General features: G+C 38.0%; 2 protein-coding genes across 7 annotated transcripts in view; one reads left to right on the top strand and one right to left on the bottom strand.

Moving 5' to 3' along the window:
• The window catches only part of parvin (beta-parvin), a 92,947-nt gene extending 83,368 nt beyond the window's left edge, over nucleotides 1-9,579 (top strand). For all 3 annotated transcript variants that reach the window (XM_053793425.2, XM_053793427.2, XM_053793426.2), the window contains exon 14: nucleotides 484-9,579. In XM_053793425.2, coding sequence (XP_053649400.2) covers nucleotides 484-560 — 77 coding nt within the window. In that variant the 3' untranslated portion in view covers nucleotides 561-9,579. The remainder of the gene's footprint in view (nucleotides 1-483) is intronic.
• On the bottom strand, nucleotides 9,318-27,360 carry LOC128700320 (uncharacterized). Of its 4 annotated transcripts, none has more exons than XM_053793421.2 (5): nucleotides 27,170-27,354; nucleotides 21,604-21,825; nucleotides 19,921-20,128; nucleotides 11,258-11,376; nucleotides 9,318-9,917 (listed from the first exon to the last, which is right to left on the bottom strand). In XM_053793421.2, exons 2-5 carry the CDS (start codon nucleotides 21,793-21,795, stop codon nucleotides 9,858-9,860), a joined length of 579 nt encoding a protein of 192 aa, XP_053649396.1. In that variant the 5' UTR covers nucleotides 21,796-21,825; nucleotides 27,170-27,354; the 3' UTR covers nucleotides 9,318-9,857. The 4 variants fall into 4 exon arrangements, with proteins under 4 accessions (XP_053649396.1, XP_053649397.1, XP_053649399.1 ...); XM_053793422.2 differs by having other exon boundaries at nucleotides 11,258-11,373; nucleotides 27,170-27,339; XM_053793424.2 differs by lacking the exon at nucleotides 11,258-11,376 and having other exon boundaries at nucleotides 27,170-27,351.
• Between the last annotated feature and the right edge of the window lie 617 nt (nucleotides 27,361-27,977).

Raw genomic sequence — 27,977 nt, 5'->3', positions numbered from 1 at the left:
GGTTTCAAGCTTAATTTTCTTCTTGGCACCTCAGCATCACTGGTATTATTTTTGGGTCTTGTGGTTAATACGTATCCAAATATGAAATAAGGTGATGATAATATTGAAAATCATTCTGTAAACAGATTGTCACATGATGCTGGGTCATTGGAGGTTTCATCATTTATGGTGCATGTATCATAGATTTTTCAGTTCAAATCAAATTTTAGTTGCACTTAATCAGTTTTGGTTTTAAATTTTCATTTTCATGGGTTGTGTTTTCCAAGGGTTTACTGTACACACTTACTTTTATTGCAACTTTATGAATGTTAAAAAATAGAGTATCATAGAAAGCTTTGAATATTCAGAGAATTTGCACCCAGGGTTTACAATCATTATATCATATATGAATGTTGATGTATAGAAACATTGTATAAAACAAGTTTAGCTAAATCTATGTAGTAATTCATATTATGCACTGTCTTTGATAATTTTACTTTGCAGATATTGTAAATGCTGATCTCAAGTCAACTCTCAGAGTTTTGTACAACCTCTTCACTCGCTATAAGAACACACACTAAGCATCATACAGTACCCTAACACAAAATATGAAACTGGACAACTGCCTTCTTCAGTATGAAGTACTTACAAAAGGCTTCAAGCAAGGACAAAATTTCTAGTACCTCAATACAAAACAGAAGTGAAAGCAAGTCAGGTACAGGCATTGCATATGATAGTCATGCACAAAAACTCTTTTTAAGTGCCTCAAGAATAGACTGTTAGTGCCTCAGGGTTTTGTGTGTGAACTTTCGAAGACTTCTTTAATACAGTATTCTACATCTGAACTGAACAGTTCTATCAGACGAAGTCCTTAATGTGCCAAAAATAATCTCGTCATATCAAATCCTCCGGTACGTCACAATTGTATGCAAATTAAGATTAAAGTACCAGTAATAAATATGTTATCCATTTTGTTAGAGACAATTATATATCAAATATACCATCAATTAGTTTTAATTTTATTTATTATTTTTTCTTATAGAATTTGCATTAAATGCTACTTAAGTGTTTGTAAGAGTTATAATGCTGAAGAGAAATAATCAATCAAGGAGGCAATAAATTTTCTTGTGCATATTGTTTAATATTTATACACATTACATTTGTTGTTTATTTCTTTAGTGCAGCGAGTTAATACGTATGTCTTGCAGGCACTTTCATAACATGAGAAACCCATTGCATCATCAATGTGATTTCAATTATTCCATATGATAGCACAGTATTTTATTAGAACTGGAGGAGTTTAATGTTTAAAGGTTAGCATTCATCATTCAAGAAGTCACTCTGATGTACAAAGTGGCAATACATCCTCTTTTATTCAAATAAGAAGTTTTGAATGTTTTAAAATTAAATATATAGTCTCCTTAACATAAAATATATTTTTAAAGATTATGTAGTCTTGTTTCTAATATTGCATATAAGTGCCTCACAGATAACTGCATGCCAAATTTTTTTTTTATCCCTATGTTTGCTTTTATTACATTACATTACCAAATTTATAAAGAGAAACTTTCGTTTTTCTTTTTGGGCCACCCTGCTTCGGTGGGATACGGTCAGTGCATTGAAAGAAGAAGATTTTGGCAATATTTTTCTGTGCCACCTTGAGGTCCAATAATCCCATAAAAATACACATTGATCCTTGGTCACAGTCTTAATATGCTACAAGAATTATTTCCACTTAGTCAGTTCTGGACTCTTGTCTTCTTGCCAAATGTCATAGTTAAATTATCATAGGGTGGAATTCTACTAGGCAAGTCTAGATCCTGTTGTTTAAACTAGCTAGCATCCAGACAAGCCCGAACCACCTTTTCTTGTCTTGTGCCTCGCCATTTCCACACGTGCACATGCCTCTTGTATAATAGGACTAGTGATATTTCATCTTTTTAAGTGCCATAAGAGTGCAGTGTTTCACAGCCAGATAGATTTGGTCTAGTCTATACATGGACATTATTTATGTATAGATTAGTCTATGCTAGATAGTGGCTACTGTATTTTTTACCATTAATTCCTAATCACGTCATGTGTATTATCTCATGTTCCATCTTTAAATGAACAGCAAGATGCCCATTGCCTCCAATATTTTGTCTTCTGTCAGGACCTTCACGATCCTTCTACATACAGGATGGTGGTGGACATTAGTAGAGGTCCATTATTTGCTTGCCACCCCTGTTTACTCCATCCCTTTTCCTTGCATATTCACTCTGGTGTTGTCAGGTTTGCAGCAGTGTTCCTGGACAGTGTTGTGCAAGATCATTTATTAGACTCGGCTTGCATTTTTGCAGCAATTCTCATAGCGGATATACGTATTGCATCCAGGTCTACCTCAGCGTGTGGTAGTTTCAGACTCCTCTTGTGCTTTACAGACTATTAAAACACTTAATTCACCTCACCCCATAGTTCTTCATATACAACTTGGTTGCACTGCATTTTTAGCAAAAATCAAAGAAATCATTTTCTGTTGGGTCCCTGGTCATGTGGCTGTTCAGGGCAATGAGCAGGCTTTCTCTGCTGTGCAGTCAACAGTTCATGTCCTCCATGTTTCATATAGGGGTATTTCATTCTCAGACTATTTTGCTGTAATCTCTAACTACCTTCACAACCATTGGCAACAACATTGGTGTAAGTTGATTCATAACAAATTATTTTCTGTCAAGCCATATTTAGGATTCTGGTCTTATTATTATCAATGTCGTGGTTGGGATACTATGCTTTCCTGTCTTCGCATCAGGCACACGCGTCTCACCCATGGGTATCTCATGGAGAAGGCGCCCAGTATTACTCTTGAGAATTGTCAGGTTCCAATTTTAGTTTGCCATATTCTGTTAGACTGTTCTGTTTATCATTGGGTATGCAGAATGTAACTCTGACATCATCACCACTCTAACACCCTTACTTAATCTTCCCTCCTTGCTGACAGCCCCACCTATGACCCAGACTCCCTCTTTGACTTTTTGACAGCAACAAATTTATTAATAGTACAAACTTTGATTATACTTCCTTTAGCACTCCTCACTGCTCTTACTAACTCTACCTTGTTGTACTCTCCACCCTCGCTAGTCTCTGATCAATCACATTAAACCTTTAGCATGCCCTACCCTGCAGTGCTGTATGACCCTTGTAGGTTTAGTGCTTAGTTATGATTATAGTGATAATGTGCATTATCTCAGTATTTTAATGTATTTCATAAAATGTTAAACCTGTGTTTTTATTCACTGGTAGGAAAGATGGAGGTTCTATTGTCTGTTTTTTAATTATGGTCTGATCTCTGACCATTCCTTCAATAGATCTGAGGAGGAGGAGGAGGAGATGGGAAAGACTGAATTATTAAAGTGGTACAGTATTTTAGCAAATGAGCAAAGTGTATTCTTATGGGGTCATCAGACCCAGTGTGGCAAAGATGAGCTCTTTCATATGTGTAAGTATGTAATAAGAAAATTGCAGAATTGGGTTCTAGTAATTACAAGCAATAATAGTTGACAAGTGAAGACTGTTAGTGAAGGAGGGCTAATACTTTGCTCTCTGTATTGAAAGCTTTAATGAAAAGTGTGTTCAAAGCAGGGAAACGTAGTTTCTTGTAACCCACTTTTTTAACACTGTTCCTTGTATATCAAATACAATATAAAGCAGAGGTTATATTTTATAATTGTTTTATGTTATTAATATTGACATTTTATGTGCTAATGTAATTTTTATCACAAAGACTGTATTTATTGGTCATGATGCAGTTTTGGCTATTTATATATTTTAAGAAGTGTAAATAAACTATATACAATAAGTGGCCTTTGTGATAAAGCTTTATAACTCTTGAATGTTAGTTCATGTGCCTAAACAAGCTTGTGTAATCTGTAGTTCTGTTTGTAGTTAATAAGTGTACATGCATTTGTTCAAATAATTTAATGGTGTAATTTGAAAGTATTTTTTTTTTTTTAAGCTTTAAATGGCTTTTATGAAGTTCAAGAATTTAATAACTTTTTACATTAATACAGATTTGCTGAATCAAACCGAGAAATATTAATTCTTATAGAAGCACCTCATATAAAAACTGAAATGCAAATGTTAATATTTTTGGAAAAAATTATATTTATTATTTTCAAGAAAGATTAGTTGAACATCTTTGTGTAAATCTTATTCACTTCAGGATGCTATAAAATATAGTTTTTTATATAATTGTGTATAGCCAGCTAAATGGTTGTAAAAAAAAAGGAGTCTTTCCAAGCCATCATTTGTTTGAATCTTTATTGTTCCATTACATTATTAGCTTATGGAACAAACTGCATTATAAAAATTACATATTTTTGAAAAAATATTCACCTCTGGTGCATGGAATAGAAGGTAGTGAAAATTGAGGAAACTAATAATATTGTACTGTATCAGCTCTTTATGCAAATTAAACTGTAAATATAGTCTACAAATTTAAGAGGGGTTGCATTCCTAGAGGTCCCATGAAACTTAAGACTACGAATAATGCAAAATTGTCTGCATAACAAATTTTGTTCAGATTTTTTTCAGAGACTTATTTCTCAATAGATCACACTATTTAGCACTGAGCTAAGTTCAGTGTTATATGGCTAGTTTTCATTTTAGGGTTTTCACACCAACCCTGAAAAAAATTGGCACTGCCAAAGAGCCTGTGAAAAATCAAAGCTATTCGTGAATTGCGTGTCAATAACGTGCGTAATTGAAACCTGCCACATTTGTAGAAAATTGTATAGCAATTGGTACAGCTATAATAAAGGAATGGACTTGATAAATACATCAGATATTACTGTACTGTTTAAGTTTTGATCAATCATCAACTAACAACTTGGATTTGTAATACACATGCTTGCTTATCGGATACCAATTATACATTTACAGATTGAATGTGTAAGGCTCGTATGCTTACACAAGGTTCTGTATAAAGTAATTCCTGCAAACTGTTAACTTGAATCTTGCGTCTGTCCGGTGGGCTTTACAGTACGTGACAAGTTTTCTATGCATTACCAGTGGTCGATTTGAAAAAAAAAAAAAATTCATACCACATTTAGATAAATATTGAACTGAAATTTTTCTTAGCTTATTTTACTATAAATGAAACAAATAATGTGCCACTTGTTAAATTACCTTCACTGGTTTATGGATTCAAGATCATTACTACTATAAACTTTAGTCCACTGAAGTAGAGAGAGAGAATGAAACTTCTCACCCTTGAGTGGCTTTCTCAGTCCAATACAGAGTTTACTGAGAACAGGATTAAAATAGTGGAGGTAGGTCAGGTCAGGTTAGGTTATGGCAATATGGCAAGACAGTACCTTGAGATAGTTTTATCTTTGCAAGTACACCAGCACTGCTGATCCCCTGAATGTTATGTAAATTGGATATTGCTATGATGACTTCTAAACAATACCACATCTAGGTTATTCTCTATTATTGACAAATTATCTTCATCCCACTTAATGGGATGGCCCATGAAGTATCACATGCATTGCTCTAATTGTTACGGCTACATAGTTGCTTATGTTCCTTAATTTATTTGAGAGTTCTTGATTTCTCACTTGTGTGTATACTTCATTTCACCCTTTCCCTTCCACAAGGATTGTCTTGACTGTTCTGGGTTTCCTCTGTTTTGAGCAATTCCTTAATGGCAGCTTGTTGCTGCATTGAGGTTGTTATTGGCTAGTTGCTTTGGAGATGTTGCTGGCAAAATTGCTGACCAGGAGAACATCATATCTAGTGGCTGCTTTCTCCTATTTAGTATCGTCAGTGATGTGGAGGGTTCGCTTTTTATAGTCTAAAGTGAGGTATGATGGGAAATGTAGGCAGCTGAATATTTGTGTAATGTAGACATACTGAGTAACTGGGCTGACAATATTGTGCTCTCAAAAGAGGCCACCAGATCTGTTATCCTTTTGCTAAACAACATAGCCAGCAACATCTCTAGAGCACTAGCTAATAACCTCAATGTAGCAATAAGCTCCATCACCATCGTTAAGGACTTTATCAAAATGAGGCTAACCAGAACAGTTGAGACTGGAGTTGACGTATGCAGAATCCCTTGGAGAATGTGTGATAAGGTACACTTAAGTGAGACATCTAAGAATCTGAAAGTGAATTTAGGATGATTGTGTGTGTAGCTGTGGCAGCAATGCATGTGTGACATCATAGCATACACAGGAGGCATCTTGTGAAACAGGATGAAACTAGTCTTTTAATAAAAGAGGACACCTTGCTGTGGCAGCCGTGATAGTAGTACAGTATTAACACAAGTCATACAAAACTCAGAGATTGAGCATCTCTGGTGTATTCACAAAGATGAGATTTATCTCAGGACATTGCAATCAGGTATCTTCACCTCTCCCTATGCACCACAGACTGCCATCATGCATCATGTAATATGACCTCCCTTCACTACTTTAATGCTGTTTTCAATAAACTCTGTAAAGGACTGACAAATCTCCTAGTGGGTAAAATGTTTCTTTAATGAATGTTCTAAGTATTGCATGTGTGTCTGCACTCCAGTCTGTCAGTACTGGTATACCCAGTACTTTAATTACCATTAGTCCAGCCATATAGGTAAGTAACTGTGTTAGTATTTATTGGTACTGTATAAAAAGAAAATTGTGCAGGCTGTCTGAAGGTTAAATGTAATGTGCTTAATTTTAAAGGTGTTTATAGTATACTCAAATGACTTAATAAGTCTCACAAGTGAAAGACTGAGAAACGAACAAATAACGTTGTACACGACAGAACGAGCGAGTGGACAGAGTCCAAGAGTTAATTTTGAATGAAACTATTTTAACCCCTAAACTGGGTATATATAGAATTACCTTTGCATCCATGTGTGAGCTTCTTTTGTTTTTTATGTTTTTTCTTATAGTGCATGCAAAATTGATAAAATAATTGTATAAAAATAATGAGAAGATGCTGTTGTACGATGTGTTGAAATGCACCTTATCAGCTGTTTTATGTATTTTGGTTTAGCAGTTACCTTGATTATAGCAAATAACAAAAAAAAGGCACAATACCGTGACTGGAATGATGCACAAATAACCTGCATATAGAAGGGAGGAGCTTACGGCGACGTTTTGGTCCAACTTGGACCATTTACAGTCATATTGACTTTGTAAATGGTCCAAGTCGGACCGAAATGTCGTCATAAGCTCCTCTCTTCTATGTGCAGGTTATCTGTGTAATGTTACCTTGATTATAATAATATACACTTGCAATAGGTTTAGCACTTGTTTTTGGATATGGTAACTGTAAAAAATAATAATAATATACACAGCATATTCATTGTTTTTCCACAGGCACTATAATTTAGCATCTCCACACACTGTATATGTTTGTTATAATTTTGTGTTTGATCTGTGAAACGGTTAAAATTAAAACATAATTATGGTACCTGCCAGTCGTTTAACATGAATCTGATAAGTTTACAGACATTACATTTACATTTACTTTCTTATTAAAACATATTTTGTATATAAACAATATATTAGTCAGTGCTCTCTGGAATACTTATTGATATGCAAAGAATGCACTGGTAGTCTTGCAGCATAAATCTGATTGACATTCATTTATTTCAATTTTTTTTTTTCTAGCCTGGCTATTTCATACCAAGATTTAGCACTTAGTTATGGCTGTAATAATTCCCACCAAGGCAGGGTGACCCAAAGAACAAAAGATAATCACCATCATTTGTTCAATACCTGTCTTGCCATTATTACTGTTTTTACATGCCAGTCGTCTTCCATTTAGGTAGTGACCCAAAAAAAAAAAAAAAACTCGGTATCACTCACTCTATCACTGACTTGCCAGTGGCCATTACAATTTAAATGACACTCTAATCTGCAACATCCTAAACAATTCTTCTGAGTGTAAGCATTGTATTACCCACATTTTGAGCTCAAACCTGACAAAAAAAATAATACAGTAAATCTTTGATATAATTGACTTAAAATTATGGGCAAAATCCACTAGTTAAATTGTACTTTTAACTTGTTTATTTTTAATGTTTATTGCAGCATATCTGCAAGTTGTGTGTACAGTTCTATATTAATAGTTTTTTTTTTTATTCTCAATTTAATGGACACTCGGACAATCCACCCCATTAGTCTCTTATGTCGAGGGTTTACTGTACTTGTACTGTATATACAGTATGTGGTTTCATAAAGTATTACTTGACATAAGTTGTTTAATGCGGTACCTAATTTCCGTATTTCACGGCTTATAAGGCTTGTTTTAGTTTGTGGCTTCGCATCAGACGTAACTGGGAGAGCTACAGCCCACCCCACACCCCATACTTATAGCTCTTGTCACTGACTTTCAGTTTTATATATATATATATATATATATATATATATATATATATATATATATATATATATATATATATATATATATATATATATATATATATATATATATATTATTGTGACCATGAATGAGTGGTATTGATCAACAACAGCACTGCACTAGCCAAGGACTCGAACCCATGCTGCTTTGGCCTGCCTTATGGTGGGCGAAAACCCATGACGCCCTAATCCACTGGACCATACGATCCTTACAAGTAGGGCATCCAGCGGAACTGGATGTTGTACTCCCTACCCAAGGGGACACAATGGTGTGGATGACTCTAGGCTAATTCCATTCTAGTCCCTGTTTGGTGTACTAGTTCAACGAGCAGTATTTTATATTATTGTGACCATGAACGAGTGGTACTCGTTCGTGGTCACAATAATATAAAATACTGCTCGTTGAACTAGTACACCAAACAGGGACTAGAATGAAATTAGCCTAGTCATCCACGCCATCATATGTCCTTGGGTAGGGAGTACAACATCCAGTTCCGCTGGATGCCCTACTTGTAAGGATCGTATGGTCCAGTGGATTAGGGCGTCATGTATTTTCGCCCATGAGGCAGGCCAAAGCAGCATGGGTTCAAGTCCTTGGCTAGTGCGGTGTTGTTATTGATCAATACAACTCGTTCGTGGTCACGATAATATAAAATACTGCTCGTTGAACTAGTACACCAAACAGGGACTAGAATGAAATTAGCCTAGAGTCATCCACACCATCGTGTGTCCTTGGGTAGGGAGTACAACATCCAGTTCCGCTGGATGCCCTACTTGTAAGGATCGTATGGTCCAGTGGATTAGGGCGTTGTGCGTTTTTGCCCACCGTGAGGCAGGCCAAAGCAGCATGGGTTCGAGTCCTTGGCTAGTGCAGTGTTGTTATTGATATATACATATATATATAGTTTATGTACTCGCCCCGTTTAAGGGTTAAATAATGTCGCAAAATGTGCAAAAATGTATATTTATGAAGTTGCTGGTAAATATAGATGAGACTCCAAAACTTAGCACAAGAAGTGCATTTGAACTATGGTAACATCTTATGACTGCCAAAGATTTCAAATGTTATGGTATTTCTGTTAAAACTAGCTTTGACAATCATAATTCTAATCTAATCTCAAAATACCAAATAACTCAATTTCTTACTGTGTGGTAATGCATTTCATAAGGTGCCTTTCTTGCCTTCTAATAATAATAAAAATTATTAGTATATAGTAGTTATTATCCTTTTGTAAGCTATTTTATACATGATTGATACCTTCAAGTGATCCCTTGTAGTTAAAGACCCTTGTGGGTTTTGATTGTAATATGATAAAAACATATACTATATAGGGTAGGTCCAATATTATATTATTTATAAATTTCTCAACATAAAGAATATCTGTCTGCATAACTAGACACACACACTACAAAAAAAAAGTATCTAATTTGCACAAAAGTTCAAATTTATGCAGTCTACAGAGTATTATGGTTTCATTCACAATGCACTTATTTCTTTGACATATGTTTTTTCAAGAATTCTATTACATCTGGTGACTGAAGTATTTGCTGAAAAAAAAAAAAAAAGGAAATTGGAAACTGTCTTGAATTACCCATAATAATTATTCAAATTATGTGCCATAATCAGTCTGCAATACAATGTTTTCATGTATTATACAAATAACTCATTGTGGTATTTAAACAGATTTATATTTGCCAATTCCTCCATTGTGTTCCTCTTTAAAATATATTCTTGACACCAACCGATTTACTACACAAACTTTCTACCTCTTGTTATCCTCTCCACCCTCGGCTCCTCTCTAGCAACACCCCCTGTCCTGCAGCGCTGTATAACTCTAGTGGGTTTAGCACTTGATTTTAATAATTTACCAATTAAGTTTTCTTTGTACATACTTATATAATCTTTTTTATTACAGACTAATATTTAAAACTAGAATATCATGTGAATAGCTATAGTGAAATAATAGAAGAGAGAGTATAAACAGGAAAAGTAGAAAAAATTGTAAATATGAGAATTTAGCAAAAGTTCAGCAGATCAACTGCAAGCCAAAAAACAAAAGTATCAGTACTGAAGATAGTATCTTAAACTGATAAGGGTAGACAAAAGTATGAAGCATTTTGAAAAGGTTAAAAATAAAGATGTGCAGTTATAAATAGGACAATATCCAAAATATATTGCTCAGTCAGCGCAACTCTGCAATTCTCACACAAGTCACGATGCCCTGCCGTTAGAAGATCATTAACGAGTCGGCTGTGACCTACACAAGTTTACAAGGTTTCTATAGTTTTTAATAATGAAGTAACAGTCCTTGTGGCTTAGCGCTTTTTTTTTATTATAATAATTATAATAATGAAGTAAGGATGGCCAGAAGCCAAGTTGTTGCCTGATGAATATCATCTTAATGGTCACTAACACAAAGCAATGTTGCTGACAATACGATAATTACTATCATTTTAACATGGCTGAAGCCATGATTAAAATGCATCAAGATGCATATGAGGGTCTTTTGATCCAAGAAGTTGGAGCTATTCATTCTGGATCAAATTTTATTACCTCCCATTCTGCTGGTGCTGTATTAGTACAGTGGACCCCCGCTTTACGATCAGCTCCCAATGCAACCAATTATGTAAGTATATTTATGTCAGTGCGTTTGTACGTGTATGTGTGGGGGTCTGAAATGAACTAATCTAATTCACAATATACCTTATGGGAACAAATTCGTTCAGTACTGGCACCTGAACATACATCTGGAATGAAATAATATCGTAAACTGGGGCTCCACTGTACTAGCATTTAGTGCTTCCCCATACATTAACACTAACAAGATTTTGGTAGGAAGACTAACACTATTGTCATGAGTTTTATGTAGTACCGTACAAACACTCACCATTTTTTTTTCTGTGAGGATCTGATCAAGTAGGGAATTGTTAAGAAGGTACTGTCCACCCACTAGTGTTCCTCCAGGTGGTGGTAATGATGCTGGGAATAGCAAATCCTCCACACCTGCTATGATAAAGACATTAGTCTAACATCCACATACAAAGCATTCTATATTGTAATTGTACAAATGAACCAACTTTCATAAGATACAGTGGATGTAGTGCGGATGACAAGAAACAGATGATTGCTGATGTTATGAATGAAAAGAAGTTGGATGTCCTGGCCCTAAGCGAAACAAAGCTGAAGGGGGTAGGAGAGTTTCAGTGGGGGGAAATAAATGGGATTAAATCTGGAGTATCTGAGAGAGTTAGAGCAAAGGAAGGGGTAGCAGTAATGTTAAATGATCAGTTATGGAAGGAGAAAAGAGAATATGAATGTGTAAATTCAAGAATTATGTGGATTAAAGTAAAGGTTGGATGCGAGAAGTGGGTCATAATAAGCGTGTATGCACCTGGAGAAGAGAGGAATGCAGAGGAGAGAGAGAGATTTTGGGAGATGTTAAGTGAATGTATAGGAGCCTTTGAACCAAGTGAGAGAGTAATTGTGGTAGGGGACTTGAATGCTAAAGTAGGAGAAACTTTTAGAGAGGGTGTGGTAGGTAAGTTTGGGGTGCCAGGTGTAAATGATAATGGGAGCCCTTTGATTGAACTTTGTATAGAAAGGGGTTTAGTTATAGGTAATACATATTTTAAGAAAAAGAGGATAAATAAGTATACACGATATGATGTAGGGCGAAATGACAGTAGTTTGTTGGATTATGTATTGGTAGATAAAAGACTGTTGAGCAGACTTCAGGATGTACATGTTTATAGAGGGGCCACAGATATATCAGATCACTTTCTAGTTGTAGCTACACTGAGAGTAAAAGGTAGATGGGATACAAGGAGAATAGAAGCATCAGGGAAGAGAGAGGTAAAGGTTTATAAACTAAAAGAGGAGGCAGTTAGGGTAAGATATAAACAGCTATTGGAGGATAGATGGGCTAATGAGAGCATAGGCAATGGGGTCGAAGAGGTATGGGGTAGGTTTAAAAATGTAGTGTTAGAGTGTTCAGCAGAAGTTTGTGGTTACAGGAAAGTGGGTGCAGGAGGGAAGAGGAGCGATTGGTGGAATGATGATGTAAAGAGAGTAGTAAGGGAGAAAAAGTTAGCATATGAGAAGTTTTTACAAAGTAGAAGTGATGCAAGGAGGGAAGAGTATATGGAGAAAAAGAGAGAAGTTAAGAGAGTTGTGAAGCAATGTAAAAAGAGAGCAAATGAGAGAGTGGGTGAGATGTTATCAACAAATTTTGTTGAAAATAAGAAAAAGTTTTGGAGTGAGATTAACAAGTTAAGAAAGCCTAGAGAACAAATGGATTTGTCAGTTAAAAATAGGAGAGGAGAGTTATTAAATGGAGAGTTAGAGGTATTGGGAAGATGGAAGGAATATTTTGAGGAATTGTTAAATGTTGATGAAGATAGGGAAGCTGTGATTTCGTGTATAGGGCAAGGAGGAATAACATCTTGTAGGAGTGAGGAAGAGCCAGTTGTGAGTGTGGGGGAAGTTCGTGAGGCAGTAGGTAAAATGAAAGGGGGTAAGGCAGCCGGGATTGATGGGATAAAGATAGAAATGTTAAAAGCAGGTGGGGATATAGTTTTGGAGTGGTTGGTGCAATTATTTAATAAATGTATGGAAGAGGGTAAGGTACCTAGGGATTGGCAGAGAGCATGCATAGTTCCTTTGTATAAAGGCAAAGGGGATAAAAGAGAGTGCAAAAATTATAGGGGGATAAGTCTGTTGAGTGTACCTGGTAAAGTGTATGGTAGAGTTATAATTGAAAGAATTAAGAGTAAGACGGAGAATAGGATAGCAGATGAACAAGGAGGCTTTAGGAAAGGTAGGGGGTGTGTGGACCAGGTGTTTACAGTGAAACATATAAGTGAACAGTATTTAGATAAGGCTAAAGAGGTCTTTGTGGCATTTATGGATTTGGAAAAGGCATATGACAGGGTGGATAGGGGGGCAATGTGGCAGATGTTGCAAGTGTATGGTGTAGGAGGTAGGTTACTGAGAGCAGTGAAGAGTTTTTACGAGGATAGTGAGGCTCAAGTTAGAGTATGTAGGAAAGAGGGAAATTTTTTCCCAGTAAAAGTAGGCCTTAGACAAGGATGTGTGATGTCACCGTGGTTGTTTAATATATTTATAGATGGGGTTGTAAGAGAAGTAAATGCGAGGGTCTTGGCAAGAGGCGTGGAGTTAAAAGATAAAGAATCACACACAAAGTGGGAGTTGTCACAGCTGCTCTTTGCTGATGACACTGTGCTCTTGGGAGATTCTGAAGAGAAGTTGCAGAGATTGGTGGATGAATTTGGTAGGGTGTGCAAAAGAAGAAAATTAAAGGTGAATACAGGAAAGAGTAAGGTTATGAGGATAACAAAAAGATTAGGTGATGAAAGATTGAATATCAGATTGGAGGGAGAGAGTATGGAGGAGGTGAACGTATTCAGATATTTGGGAGTGGACGTGTCAGCGGATGGGTCTATGAAAGATGAGGTGAATCATAGAATTGATGAGGAAAAAAGAGTGAGTGGTGCACTTAGGAGTCTGTGGAGACAAAGAACTTTGTCCTTGGAGGCAAAGAGGGGAATGTATGAGAGTATAGTTTTACCAATGCTCTTATATGGGTGTGAAGCGTGGGTGATGAATGTTGCAGCGAGGAGAAGGCTGGAGGCAGTGGAGATGTCATGTCTGAGGGCAATGTGTGGTGTGAATATAATGCAGAGAATTCGTAGTTTGGAAGTTAGGAGGAGGTGCGGGATTACCAAAACTGTTGTCCAGAGGGCTGAGGAAGGGTTGTTGAGGTGGTTCGGACATGTAGAGAGAATGGAGCGAAACAGAATGACTTCAAGAGTGTATCAGTCTGTAGTGGAAGGAAGGCGGGGTAGGGGTCGGCCTAGGAAGGGTTGGAGGGAGGGGGTAAAGGAGGTTTTGTGTGCGAGGGGCTTGGACTTCCAGCAGGCATGCGTGAGCGTGTTTGATAGGAGTGAATGGAGACAAATGGTTTTTAATACTTGACGTGCTGTTGGAGTGTGAGCAAAGTAACATTTATGAAGGGATTCAGGGAAACCGGCAGGCCGGACTTGAGTCCTGGAGATGGGAAGTACAGTGCCTGCACTCTGAAGGAGGGGTGTTAATGTTGCAGTTTAAAAACTGTAGTGTAAAGCACCCTTCTGGCAAGACAGTGATGGAGTGAATGATGGTGAAAGTTTTTCTTTTTCGGGCCATCCTGCCTTGGTGGGAATCGGCCGGTGTGATAATAAAAAAAAATAAAAAAATATTATTATTATCATGGGGAGTGCTAAACCTGTAGGGATTATACAGTACCTGGGGGGGGGGGTGATGGAAAGCATTCAGGCTCAATTCAGAGAATTGGAGCACAGATTCAATTCCCTAGATCAAGAGCCCCTCACCAGCATCAAGAAACCTCCCTTGAGGGGTTGATATTTGATAATATCTGTGGAAAGCCCTTGGTTATGTATGAAACCAATTCTGTTTGCAGGTCATTTCAAATGCTGATCTGGCTGCACTCAACACAATAAATGCCAATCTTTAAAAAAAATTACTTGGATCACAACTAAGAATAATAAAAGCCCCTTTATATGCAAAGCATTTTGGACAAACTTAAAACTAACTTAAGATTAATACGGCAATAACAGTACATATGGTCATTAGGCGAGTTACAATGAATACAAGAGAACTGAATATTCTATTAGGTTGTGCTAATAGGTTTAATAAGTTTTGTAGAGAAGAATTACACTTCTGATTATTAACCTTAGGTAAACACAATGGAGTGATACTGAGCAAATTCACATATAGTTTTTACATATGTATTTTAAGATGTATTTAACATAATCAACATTTCCAGGAAACCTCTCGAAACAGTGGCCTTACATGTCACGGTTGTCATCTATTGCTGAGAGGAGTTTTTGCACTACCCTGTATATGGCACTTAAAATTTTGTCTTCATCACTCCTTGATCCAATAGTTGCATCAAAGATGTTGTATTTGACGACAGAAACACTACTTTCACATCTGGGTCCACATCCTGCAAGAACTGAGGATGACTATGGGAAATATCAAGAGTGAGGAAAACTTTGAATGAAAGTTTTTTTCTGTGCAGATACATCTTTCCAGAATGAATAAAATCATTCTTGAACTAGTCAATAAACTACCTCATTCATCCATGCTGTATGGTTAGACTATCAAATAACAAGCAAAATGCTTTGGACTTTACCTTTTAAAGCAAGGGAATTCTAGGAGCAACAAAGAAGCATAGGCTTGTACTTACAATCACCTGATGCATTAGTACACAGAAGCAGGCTAAAAATGATCCATCTCTTCTTTAAATCCAGGTCTGATCTTCTCTTGCTTGCTAATGTAAGTTTTAGATAACACCTTCTTCTAATTTAATCCTGTCTTCCCAGCATTAATCATCTGCTTAAGTTTATAACCACCCACGGATATAACTTTCTGAAGCTTAGCAGGGAAATTTCTTGCAGCTGCATGGTCAGTAGATGACCTTTCCCCACTGAACTTTTTGCAGTGTAGTATACTGCACATTTTAAAATAAACCATCCCAAAGTAAACACACTTCTGAAGGTTGTCTCTCCTGTTCACAATTTCTTATAGTTCAACAGGGCATTTTCCTTAATCATTATGTTAATATGCTGGAATCCTCATTACATATAATCAAACTTGTAATTCTTTAAAAATTAAACTTGATAAAAGCCACATAGCATGTACTAATAGGATATTTAATTCTCTTGCATTCATTGTAACTCCTAAATTTATATTTATAAGCACCTAAGAGACTGTATATAAAACCACTCAATTTGTCATTGCCTTATTAATCTTAAGTTAGTCCTAAATTTGCCCAAAATACTCTGCATATTAAGGGGTTTTCTGCATGCACACCTAAAGGTCATTCATCTCTGTACAAACATTGTATCATGCTGAAATAAAGTGATCTTATAAGATAACTGAATGAGGTTTCTATCTTTTTTTTTTTTTTTCAACAAGTCGGCCGTCTCCCATCGAGGCAGGGTGACCCAAAAAAGAAAGAAAATCCCCAAAAAGAAAATACTTTCATCATCATTCAACACTTTCACCACACTCACACATTATCACTGTTTTTGCAGAAGTGCTTAGGATACAACAGTTTAGAAGCATATACATAAAAAGATACACAACATATCCCTCCAAACTGCCAATATCCCAAACCCCTCCTTTAAAGTGCAGGCATTGTACTTCCCATTTCCAGGACTCAAGTCCGACTATATGAAAATAACCGGTTTCCCTGAATCCCTTCACTAAATATTACCCTGCTCACATTCCAACAGATCATCAGGTCCCAAGTACCATTCGTCTCCATTCACTCCTATCGAACACGCTCACGCACACTTGCTGGAAGTCCAAGCCCCTCGCCCACAAAACCTCCTTTACCCCCTCTCTCCAACCCTTTCGAGGACGACCCCTACCCCTCCTTCCTTCCCCTATAGATTTATATGCTTTCCATGTCATTCTACTTTGATCCATTCTCTCTAAATGACCAAACCACCTCAACAACCCCTCTTCTGCCCTCTGACTAATACTTTTATTAACTCCACACCTTTTCCTAATTTCCACACTCCGAATTTTCTGCATAATATTTACACCACACACTGCCCTTAAACAGGACATCTCCACTGCCTCCAACCGTCTCCTCGCTGCTGCATTTACCACCCAAGCTTCACACCCATATAAGAGTGTTGGTACTACTATACTTTCATACATTCCCTTCTTTGCCTCCATAGACAACGTTTTTTGACTCCACATATACCTCAACGCACCACTCACCTTTTTTCCCTCATCAATTCTATGATCAACCTCATCCTTCATAAATCCATCCGCCGACATGTCAACTCCCAAGTATCTGAAAACATTCACTTCTTCCATACTCCTCCTCCCCAATTTGATATCCAATTTTTCTTTATCTAAATCATTTGATACCCTCATCACCTTACTCTTTTCTATGTTCACTTTCAACTTTCTACCTTTACAAACGTTCCCAAACTCATCCACTAACCTTTGCAATTTTTCTTTAGAATCTCCCATAAGCACAGTATCATCAGCAAAAAGTAACTGTGTCAATTCCCATTTTGAATTTGATTCCCCAAAATTTAATCCCACCCCTCTCCTGAACACCCTAGCATTTACTTCCTTTACAACCCCATCTATAAATATATTAAACAACCATGGTGACATTACACATCCCTGTCTAAGACCTACTTTTACCGGGAAGTAGTCTCCCTCTCTTCTACACACCCTAACCTGAGCCTCACTATCCTCATAAAAACTCTTTACAGCATTTAATAACTTACCACCTATTCCATATACTTGCAACATCTGCCACATTGCTCCTCTATCCACTCTATCATATGCCTTTTCTAAATCCATAAATGCAATAAAAACTTCCCTACCTTTATCTAAATACTGTTCACATATATGCTTCAATGTAAACACTTGATCAACACATCCCATACCCACTCTGAAACCTCCTTGCTCATCCGCAATCCTACATTCTGTCTTACCTCTAATTCTTTCAATTATAACCCTACCGTACACTTTTCCTGGTATGCTCAGTAAACTTATTCCTCTATAATTTTACAATCTCTTTTGTCCCCTTTCCCTTTATATAAAGGGACTACACATGCTCTCCGCCAATCCCTAGGTACCTTCCCCTCTTTCATACATTTATTAAACAAAAGTACCAACCACTCCAACACTATATCCCCCCCTGCTTTTAACATTTCTGTCACGATCCCATCAGTTCCAGCTGCTTTACCCCCTTTCATTCTACGTAATGCCTCACGTACCTCCCCCACACTTACATTCTGCACTTCTTCACTCTTAAAAGATGGTATACCTCCCTGACCAGTGCATGAAATTACCGCTTCTCTTTCTTCCTTAACATTTAAAAGTTCCTCAAAATATTCTCGCCATCTACCTAATACCTCCATCTCCCCATCTACTAACTCCCCTACTCTGTTTTTAACTGACAAATCCATACTTTCCCTAGGCTTTCTTAACTTGTTTAACTCACTCCAAAATTTTTTCTTATTTTCATTAAAATTTCTTGACAGTGCCTCTCCCACTCTATCATCTGCTCTCCTTTTGCACTCTCTCACCACTCTCTTCACCTTTCTTTTACTCTCCATATACTCTGCTCTTCTTATAACACTTCTGCTTTGTAAAAACCTCTCTTAAGCTACCTTTTTCTCTTTTATCAACCCTTTACTTCATCATTCCACCAATCACTCCTCTTTCCTCCTGCACCCACCCTCCTATAACCACAAACGTCTGCCCCACATTCTAATATTGCATTTTTAAAACTATTCCAACCCTCTTCAACCCCCCCACTACTCATCTTTGCACTAGCCCACCTTTCTGCCAATAGTCGCTTATATCTCACCCGAACTTCCTCCTCCCTTAGTTTATACACTTTCACCTCCCTCTTACTTGTTGTTGCCACCTTCCTCTTTTCCCATCTACCTCTTACTCTAACTGTAGCTACAACTAAATAATGATCTGATATATCAGTTGCCCCTCTATAAACATGTACATCCTGGAGCCTACCCATCAACCTTTTATCCACCAATACATAATCTAAGAAACTACTTTCATTACGTGCTACATCATACCTTGTATATTTATTTATCCTCTTTTTCATAAAATATGTATTACTTATTACCAAATCTCTTTCTACACATAGCTCAATTAAAGGCTCCCCATTTACATTTACCCCTGGCACCCCAAATTTACCTACTACTCCCTCCATAACATTTTTACCCACTTTAGCATTGAAATCCCCAACCACCATTACTCTCACACTTGATTCAAAACTCCCCACGCATTCACTCAACATTTCCCATTTCTATCTGTTTTTTTTTCAATCCATACACTTAGTAACATTTTTATCTTATTTAGCTATAACAATTAATTCCTCATTCTTTACATTGTGTAAAATCAGGGATTACACACTGCACAAGCTTTTATCTTCACCACATTGTATCAAATTATATAAATTGTTGATTCCCTAACACCAAACACACACAGTTCCTCCATGACCCATGAATTACAGCATATAAATCACTTTCAATTTTTCAAAATAGGCATAGTTTCCTGCTTAATTTTCTTCTTGGTACCTTCAGCATTACTAGTATTCCTCTAGACATGATGATGAAAAGACAAAACATAGACTGATAAAACATGAGATAGATTATGGAATGAGACACATCCAAAAGACAACTGACAACTCAGGAGTCATGCTTTGCCTCCCCCTAAAATACTGACCTTGCCCTAGGCACTGAGGGGCATGGAGGGGAAAATTCCCAGCAGCCCATCAAGTATGTTTTTCAGGCTTGACTTTTGATCTTGGATGCAACAGCAAGTTGTTGAAAATGTGAGTTATAGTTGAATAAGTTAAGAGTTTACTGTACCTTAAATTTAACATTTTAAATATTCTCCATTCAGGACAGGCAAATACATTAAAAAAAATAGCAACAAAAAATATAAATACACCAGTGTACAAACCTTGATTTTCTGACAGCAGTGGAATGGCAGCATCAACAAGATCTTCCTCAGGCATTATGTTGGGCTTCACAGAAGTACTAGGGTCTTCACCACTTTTTTGTTTCTTTTTCTTCTTACGTCCTCCTCCTCCCCCAACTCCAGTTCCTTCACAAAATTCTTCTTGTAAGTTGGTCCCTTGTCCTGTTGCTAGGCCTATGTTGCTGTCTAACTAAAAATTGTGAAGCATTAATTTTCTTGAAATGTATGAACTAATCCCTTATAATCAAATGTATATGGGTAACATATGTATGTAAACTACATCATCTTCTTTCAACAAACCGGCCATATCCCACCGAGGCAGGGTGGCCCAAAAAGAAAAACAAAAGTTTCTCTTTTTTAAATTTAGTAATTTATACAGGAGAAGGGGTTACTAGCCCCTTGCTCCCGGCATTTTAGTCGCCTCTTACAACACGCATGGCTTACGGAGGAAGAATTCTGTTCCACTTCCCCATGGAGATAAGAGGAAATAAACAAGAACAAGAACTAGAAAGAAAATAGTGGAAAACCCAGAGGGGTGTGTGTATATATATGCTTGTACATGCATGTGTAGTGTGACCTATGTGTAAGAAGGGTTACCACTAGTAAGTTTCATTGCTCCCATTGTAGTTTATTTCACAGTCCCACAAGCACTAAACACAATGTAATAATCATAAAATGTTTGAATGAGAGTGCAGGTTAGTGTTCACTCAAGCATCAACAAAACCAGACTGGTTCATGGCGCCTACATGGGGACGCAGACAGAGTGGGCTGCCAGACAGGTCCAGTACCCGGCGGTTCGAAAATAGGGGCAAGTTCGATAATAGGGACAAAGTTGGTTCAGAAAAAGGGTTCTATTTCTGAAGAGTTCGATAAGCCATACGTTTGAAATTTGAGGTTCCACTGTAATTTACATGTAATAAAACATTGGCAGGTGCAAAAGAAAGTCACTAGCATACAATGCATTTCAAGCTTTATGTGAAAAGAACATATGGGTTACAATATGAAAGTGTGTGGAGAGCTGATGTTGCCCTACTAGGCTGAGACAGATGGGTGTGGCTCTTGTGATGATGTGGATGCAAAAATGTTAAGTAGTCAATGGTTGTATTGCAGTAGTCAAGTATTCTGTAATGCATTTCTGGTCTGTTTTACCCTGCAGTACTGACCTCACTGACGTTAATTTTTTCCCAGGTCACAATCGTATTATTCATTCCACAAGCTCTATTTTCTTCTCATTACTTCTAATTGTACAGATGGTGGATTCTCTCAGACCAAAAGTGCCAGCAGTCTATATTATATGTGCCCAAAATTAAAATATTCTTCAATGTTATCAGAGATTTGTTTTCATTCTTCTTGGCACCTATAGCATCACTAGTATTCCTTTTGGGTGTCATAGTTAATATCCAGAGAAGATAGAGTAATAAAAGGATTCAAAATCATCTGATAAACTCACTGAGTACTACAGTGCTCTTCATCAACTCCAAGGCTGAGAGACTGATTACCTTATTGTTTGTACATAGTTCTACTGTCTTCCAATTATGTCCTTGACTGTGTATTGATAAAGCCACTGGTTGGTGAAATGTCTACAATAAAAATACCCAGATGTTGCACATGTTTTTAGTTTTTATCTTGTTATCGTATAACATTTATGTACACATTATTACATACCTGGCTAGATGAATGACTCTGTTGGGTAATAAACTGGGAAGTAGATGTCATAGACTGAACAGGGCCTGACACACCACCTGATACTGGCCCAAAATGTTGTGCACTGCTGCTGTAATTATAGTTGTGCAGTTCTCCTGCTAGCTTAGAAGAATAGCCATCCATGTTTTGGAACACACTTCCACTGTTTCTCATTCAATATCAATCCAAATGTAATGTGATTATCTGCAAAATCACAAATGATTATTGTACTCCATTGTTCAACAGCTATCTCTATAATTACTGTAAACCTTCAATTCAACAAACTTCAATTTAACAGACTTTGGAAATGCAGGACTAAATAGAGTTGAAAGGCTGATTCAAAAACAATGGACAAAGTCTGTTGTCTACAGAATTGTCTATTATTGTTACAACCACAAAAAATATACTGCTTTTCTACCCACCACAATTATCATTACTGGTCACCCACTTCTCTCCATTAGTCCATTAAATTAAGACTGTGTTTTATATTCATTTGGAAGTGCTAAACCTGTAAATGTTATGAAGTGCTTAGGAAATATGAGGTAATCAGGTTTGATTAGAGAAAGGATAATGTAGCTCCATATCCTTGGAGCAAGGGCACTTCACAAGCATTAGGACACCTCCCCTCACAGGAAAGTGGTTAGAACTGCTTCCAGAGAACATTTATAGGAATGCACCATAATAGGTCAAGGTCTGAATGCTCCATAATAGGTCATGCTCATTTCCCCAGAAAGATCAGTTATCCATGATCAAATAATTATTAATTATATACACCATTTTCTTACTTTAATTATATGAAAGACTGAAAAGAATTGGTGTCAGATCCAAACAAAAGAGAAAATTGCAGGCATAGGGGGGCATAGGACCTATGAAGCTTAAGTTACCATACTTTGTTGTGGGGCTCGGAGTCTAACACAGATGCCGAGACATTATCTACACAATCTCACAAACAGATGAAACATTAAGAAATTGACTCAGTCACCAGCTAGGATTTTTTACCAAGGTTGTGTTTATTCTTTTCTGCCATGCATCATCTTGTACATTCCTCTATTCATGGGAAAGTACATAACTGATATGGAGTCATACAATGCCTGGAATGGGAGGCAATATGGTTCAATCTAAAATTAAAATATGGTGGACCCTCGGTTATTGGCTGCAACCCGTTCCAGAAGATTGGCCTAAAACCGAAATGGTCTAAAACACAAATAATATTTCTCATAAGAATTAATGTAAATACAATTAATCCGTTTCAGCCACCCAAAAATATTAACAAAAAAATACATTTTTTAAAGATTAATTTTAGTTTTACATACACAAAACAATAAGAACTAAATAAAATAAATAAATGAACATTTAAATCACTATTACATACCTTTACTGAAGACTCTTGTTGGCTTATGGGAGACAGGGAGGAGGAGAAAGGGAGGACTGATTATCATTTGGAAGGGGAATCCCCCTCCATAAGGACTTCGGGTATTACAGCCCTCTCTGGGGTTACTTCCCTCCCTGCCTGCTACACTCCCTGCATTCTTGCTACACTCCCTGCATGCCTGCTACACTCCCTCCATGCTACACTCCCTGCCTGCCTGCTACATGCAGTGGTTCCCTCCCACATTCCCTGTTTTCCTGCTACACTCCCTGCCTCCCTTCCACAATCCCTGTTTCCCTGCTACACTCCCTGCCTCCCTTCCACAATCCCTGTTTCCCTGCTACACTCCCTCCCTCCATGCCACACTCCTTGCATGCCTGCTACACCCCTTGCTACACTCCCTCCTTCCATGCTACACTCCCTGCCTGCCTGCTACACTCCCTGCCTGCTTGCTACACTCCCTGCCTCTCTTCCACACTCTGTGCCTCCCTTCCACACTCCCTGCCTCCCTGCTAAACTCCTTCCCTCCATGCTACACATCCTGCCTCCCTGCCAAACTCCCTTCCTCCATGCTACACTCCCTGCCTGCCTGCTACACTCCCTGCCTGCCTGCTACACTCCCTTCCTGCCTGCTACACTCCCTGCCTGCCTGCTACATTCCCTGCCTCCCTTCCACATTCCCTACCTCCCTTCCACAGCATATGTGTAAAGAACCTAGGATAACCCAAAAAAGTCAGAATGACTTATTCCCTGCTACACTCCCTGCTAAACTCCCTTTCACAACATTAGCCTCCCTGATGTTTGGATGAATGAGCAGAAGTATCCTCACTCGCCCAGACACACAGCCAGACTGACTCATGAACGCTCGAGCGGTTGACGGGCAGGCGGGTGGATGCATACAATATGTCCGATAAGTGAAATAATGGCCAATAACCAGAAGCCGAAAAAGTGGCTGATAACCGAGTTTACCTGGAGACCTGGAGTTTACCTGGAGAGAGTTCCGGGGGTCAACGCCCCCGCGGCCCGGTCTGAGACCAGGCCTCCTGGTGGATCAGAGCCTGATCAACCAGGCTGTTGCTGCTGGCTGCACGCAAACCAACATACGAGCCACAGCCCGGCTGATCCGGAACTGACTTTAGGTGCTTGTCCAGTGCCAGCTTGAAGACTGCCAGGGGTCTGTTGGTAATCCCCCTTATGTGTGCTGGGAGGCAGTTGAACAGTCTCGGGCCCCTGACACTTATTGTATGGTCTCTTAACGTGCTAGTGACACCCCTGCTTTTCATTGGGGGGATGGTGCATCGTCTGCCAAGTCTTTTGCTTTCGTAGTGGGTGATTTTCGTGTGCAAGTTCGGTACTAGTCCCTCTAGGATTTTCCAGGTGTATATAATCATGTATCTCTCCCTCCTGCGTTCCAGGGAATACAGGTTTAGGAACCTCAAGCGCTCCCAATAATTGAGGTGTTTTATCTCCGTTATGCGCGCCGTGAAAGTTCTCTGTACATTTTCTAGGTCGGCAATTTCACCTGCCTTGAAAGGTGCCAATAAGCGGAACGGCTGACAACCAAGGGTCCACTGTATTACATTGTTATGTTTAATGAAAAATCTCTTATAAAATATTTTTAGTAGAAAGAATAAAAAGGTGCAATATCATGCCTTCCCTATACTGTATTTCCAGTTTCTTAAATCTTGACAACACCCTCCACTCTTTAGACATCAAGCTTATTCTTCGTCAAACAAATACCCTTCATAGTAATTTAATTCATACCTATCCTCCTGTCACTGATGCTTCCAGAGTTTATGCCATTTCTTGTTCCTCTTGTCCTTTCCAATACTTTGGAGAAACTGAGGCTCTCTTTCTGACAGACTTAAAGCACAAACGAAGTGCTAGCCTAGCCAACATTAAAAATGTTCTTTTCTGTCATGTTAGAAATCACAGTCAGCTTATTAACTGGTCCTCTGCCAAAACTATCTACCCTTCTTCTAGCTTCCACTAATGGCAACTTGTAGAAGCATCCTTTATACACAACATTCTAAATGTGAATCTTAGCCCTGGCTTTGTCTCTGTAGATGCCTTTCTTTCTCATTATGGTGTCAAATGCTCTAAACTTCAGAACACATCTGACTTGACCTGATCTTTATCTTCTCCTCTCCTTACCTCTTCACCTTTCCTATATTTTCATTGCCTTTCCTGTCTTCTGCCTAAGTTGTTTTGTCCTATGGGGTCTTGTCCCACATGGAATTTTGTCTTATCCCTGTGGGCCTTTTGCTCTCCTGCAGTGCTCCCATTCTTTTAATATTTAAGACCACCTCCTGTGTTGCACTAATCACTTGTAATGTCAGTGCATTTATGATAGCTGAGTTCCTGTCATAAGCAACAGATGAAAAATCTTGTATGACATTTCCAGTGCTAAGAATGTTATCAGATATTGCACAACGTTTTCTTCTCCTCCACTATTATTGTATCAGAACAAATCAAAGGAGGGGAGTAGGTATGTAAATTCATTTTCATGTAAATTATTTACCCAGTTATTTTATATTTAAGGTCAATGTTCATAGTACACCTACATTTTTTGGCACCCTGAAGCTTGAACTATTATGAGGGCCCCTTTGCCACCCTGAAGCTTGAACTATTATGAGGGCCCCTTTGCCACCCTTTCTCATACAGTAGATCCAAAATTTTTAATAAATGTGGACTAAAGTTGCTTCTGGAGCCCCTCCACGATTAGGGGCCCTGAAGCTTAAGCTTCATTAGTTTCAAGCAGATCTGCCCCTGTCTTTACTGTATATGTATATCTCTCAGCTTGTTCCTATGTTATGTGAATGACATGCCCATTATTGTCAAGTGTAAGCTTCTGTTGTATGCAGATGACATTGCTTTGTTAGTGTCAGGTAAAGATCCACAAGACATAGCTAATGTACTGTCACTAGAACTAGAGTAGTGCAGCAAATGGTTAGTAGACAACAAATTATCATTACACTTCGGGAAAATGGAAACCATACTCTTTGGCATGAAAAATAAAGTGAAAAGGGTAACTAATTTTAATGTCCAATGTAATGGGGAACCCATCACTTCAGTTTCCTCAGTGAAATATCTGGGAATCCCCTCTGACCCATTCATGTCAGAATTGATAGGGAACAGTGTAGTAAAGAAAGTGAATGCCAAACTTAAGTTCCTCTATAGACAGGTACAGTGTCTACCTACTGAGGCTCTCAGGACTCTATGTCTAACTCTTATACAATGCCATATAAATCACTCTTGCTCTTCATGGTATTCTGCCTCAACAATAAAAGCTGAAGGATAAATTACAAATCATGCAGAACAAAATGGTGAGATTCATCCTGGACCAGGGTCCAAAAATGCATGTAAGCCAGGATAAATTACAACAACTGGACATGTTGAACTTTGAAGAGAGTAAAACAAATGAAGTTAAATCACATTTATAAAATTGCTCACAGTGTCCAGAATACCTTGCTGCCAAGTTTATCAAGGCTGGGAACCAAAGCCAATCACAGTGCTGGGGGGGGGGGGGAGAGAACAACTTTGTAGTACCCACAGTCAGTGGCCAGGCTTCAAACACATTTTATTGTATAGCAATAAAGGAGTAGAATAAACTGCCTGCTCATGTCATAACATGAACCAGTTCATGAAGAGAGCCAAAAGATACCTAATGAATGTAACTACATTATTATTATTATAATAATCAAGGGGAAGCGCTAAACCCGTAGGATTATATAGCACCTGGGGGGGGGATGTGGAAGGCATTCAGGCTTAATTCGGGGAACTGGAGCACAGATCCAATTCCCTAAATCAAGAGCCCCTTACCAACATCAAGGAACCTTCCCTGAGGGGACTGTAACTACAGAAAGGGAGAAGAGTGATGTCTTGTATAGCTAACATTCATGTACCTATTATTGTGCCCCGATCCTGTCTTTAATGTGTATATAACTCAGTTTACCTTATTCCTAGTATATCTCCTTTTATTGTAACGACTTTTCATAGTCGAGTTACTTACCTGTTTTAACTTTTAAGGTTTAAATAAGAAATTACAAGGATCTCAATGGAAATAAGTCACTTTAAGCTTTTGGATTATCCTAGGTAATCTACACATATGCTGCTATGTATGATAATTTATGTAACTGTGTTTATATGTACATATACCTGAAAAAAACATTAACTTACGTAGTTAACTGAAGGCATAATGGGGTTTTTTGTTTGTTGGGTTTATCAGGGCCACTGACAGCTTAAGCCGATGTACAGGGAAGATTTGTTGCCAAAAGATTAACAATGAAAGAAAAAGGAACAAGAGTTCCTCTGTAAATAGAAAGAGAAACTAGAAATTCCCAATTAGATCAGGTGGACCACGTTGCCAAGCCCCAGCAGAGCCAGATTCCCACACCCTCACCTAAGTTCAGTAACCGGCTTCCCACCAAAACCGCAAGGGTTAAGGTTAAGGGTAGAGCTAGTGTTGTTATTATTGTGATTATTAAGGGTTACCACAGCACAAAGTGAATTAGGACCTTCATAGAGCTTCACAGGGATTAGGGAGTTAATAAGTTCATTTAGGCACAGGTACACATAAGTACAATTATCATACATAATGTAAATTACTAAAGATAACCCTAAAATGTCTGATAAAGTGGGGCTTGGTTGCCCCTATAGATGGAATAGGAGTCCAGAGAGCTGTGGTCAGATGTTGACTTGGGATAATAACTCAACAAAATGCCGCAGTGCCAACGATTACCCATTCCAGTGCCAGACAACACGCTCCCCCACTCATGAAAAGCTGAAATTTACTTAATATATACAATATGCACTCATACTATTGTGCCTACTATATATGTATAGGACGAACAGTTCCAGTATAAACCCTCCTCTGAAACATTTCCTAGATAGCTGCAACAGAACACGCAAAAATTTTGACATCCAGGAACTGAATTAGATGAAGACAACCATCCCAGAGAGAACGGGAGGGAATTTGTCACTTCTC

This window comes from Cherax quadricarinatus, chromosome 71, assembly GCF_038502225.1.
Source record: "Cherax quadricarinatus isolate ZL_2023a chromosome 71, ASM3850222v1, whole genome shotgun sequence".
In the NCBI taxonomy this organism is placed as follows: Eukaryota; Metazoa; Arthropoda; class Malacostraca; order Decapoda; family Parastacidae; genus Cherax; species Cherax quadricarinatus.
Note: the sequence above shows the minus strand (reverse complement) of the source record. Positions and strands in the feature narration are given on the sequence as shown.

What these genes read in the sequence shown, in the direction of transcription:
- LOC128700320 (XM_053793421.2), bottom strand. Translation starts at nt 21,795, where the DNA reads ATGAGAAACAGTGGAAGTGTGTTCCAAAACATGGATGGCTATTCTTCT. An exon ending in AGAGTCATTCATCTAGCCAG is followed by an intron (nt 20,129 to 21,603) that starts GTATGTAATAAT and finishes CACAATTTTTAG; the next exon opens with TTAGACAGCAACATAGGCCT. An exon ending in ACTGCTGTCAGAAAATCAAG is followed by an intron (nt 11,377 to 19,920) that starts GTTTGTACACTG and finishes TCTTTATCATAG; the next exon opens with CAGGTGTGGAGGATTTGCTA.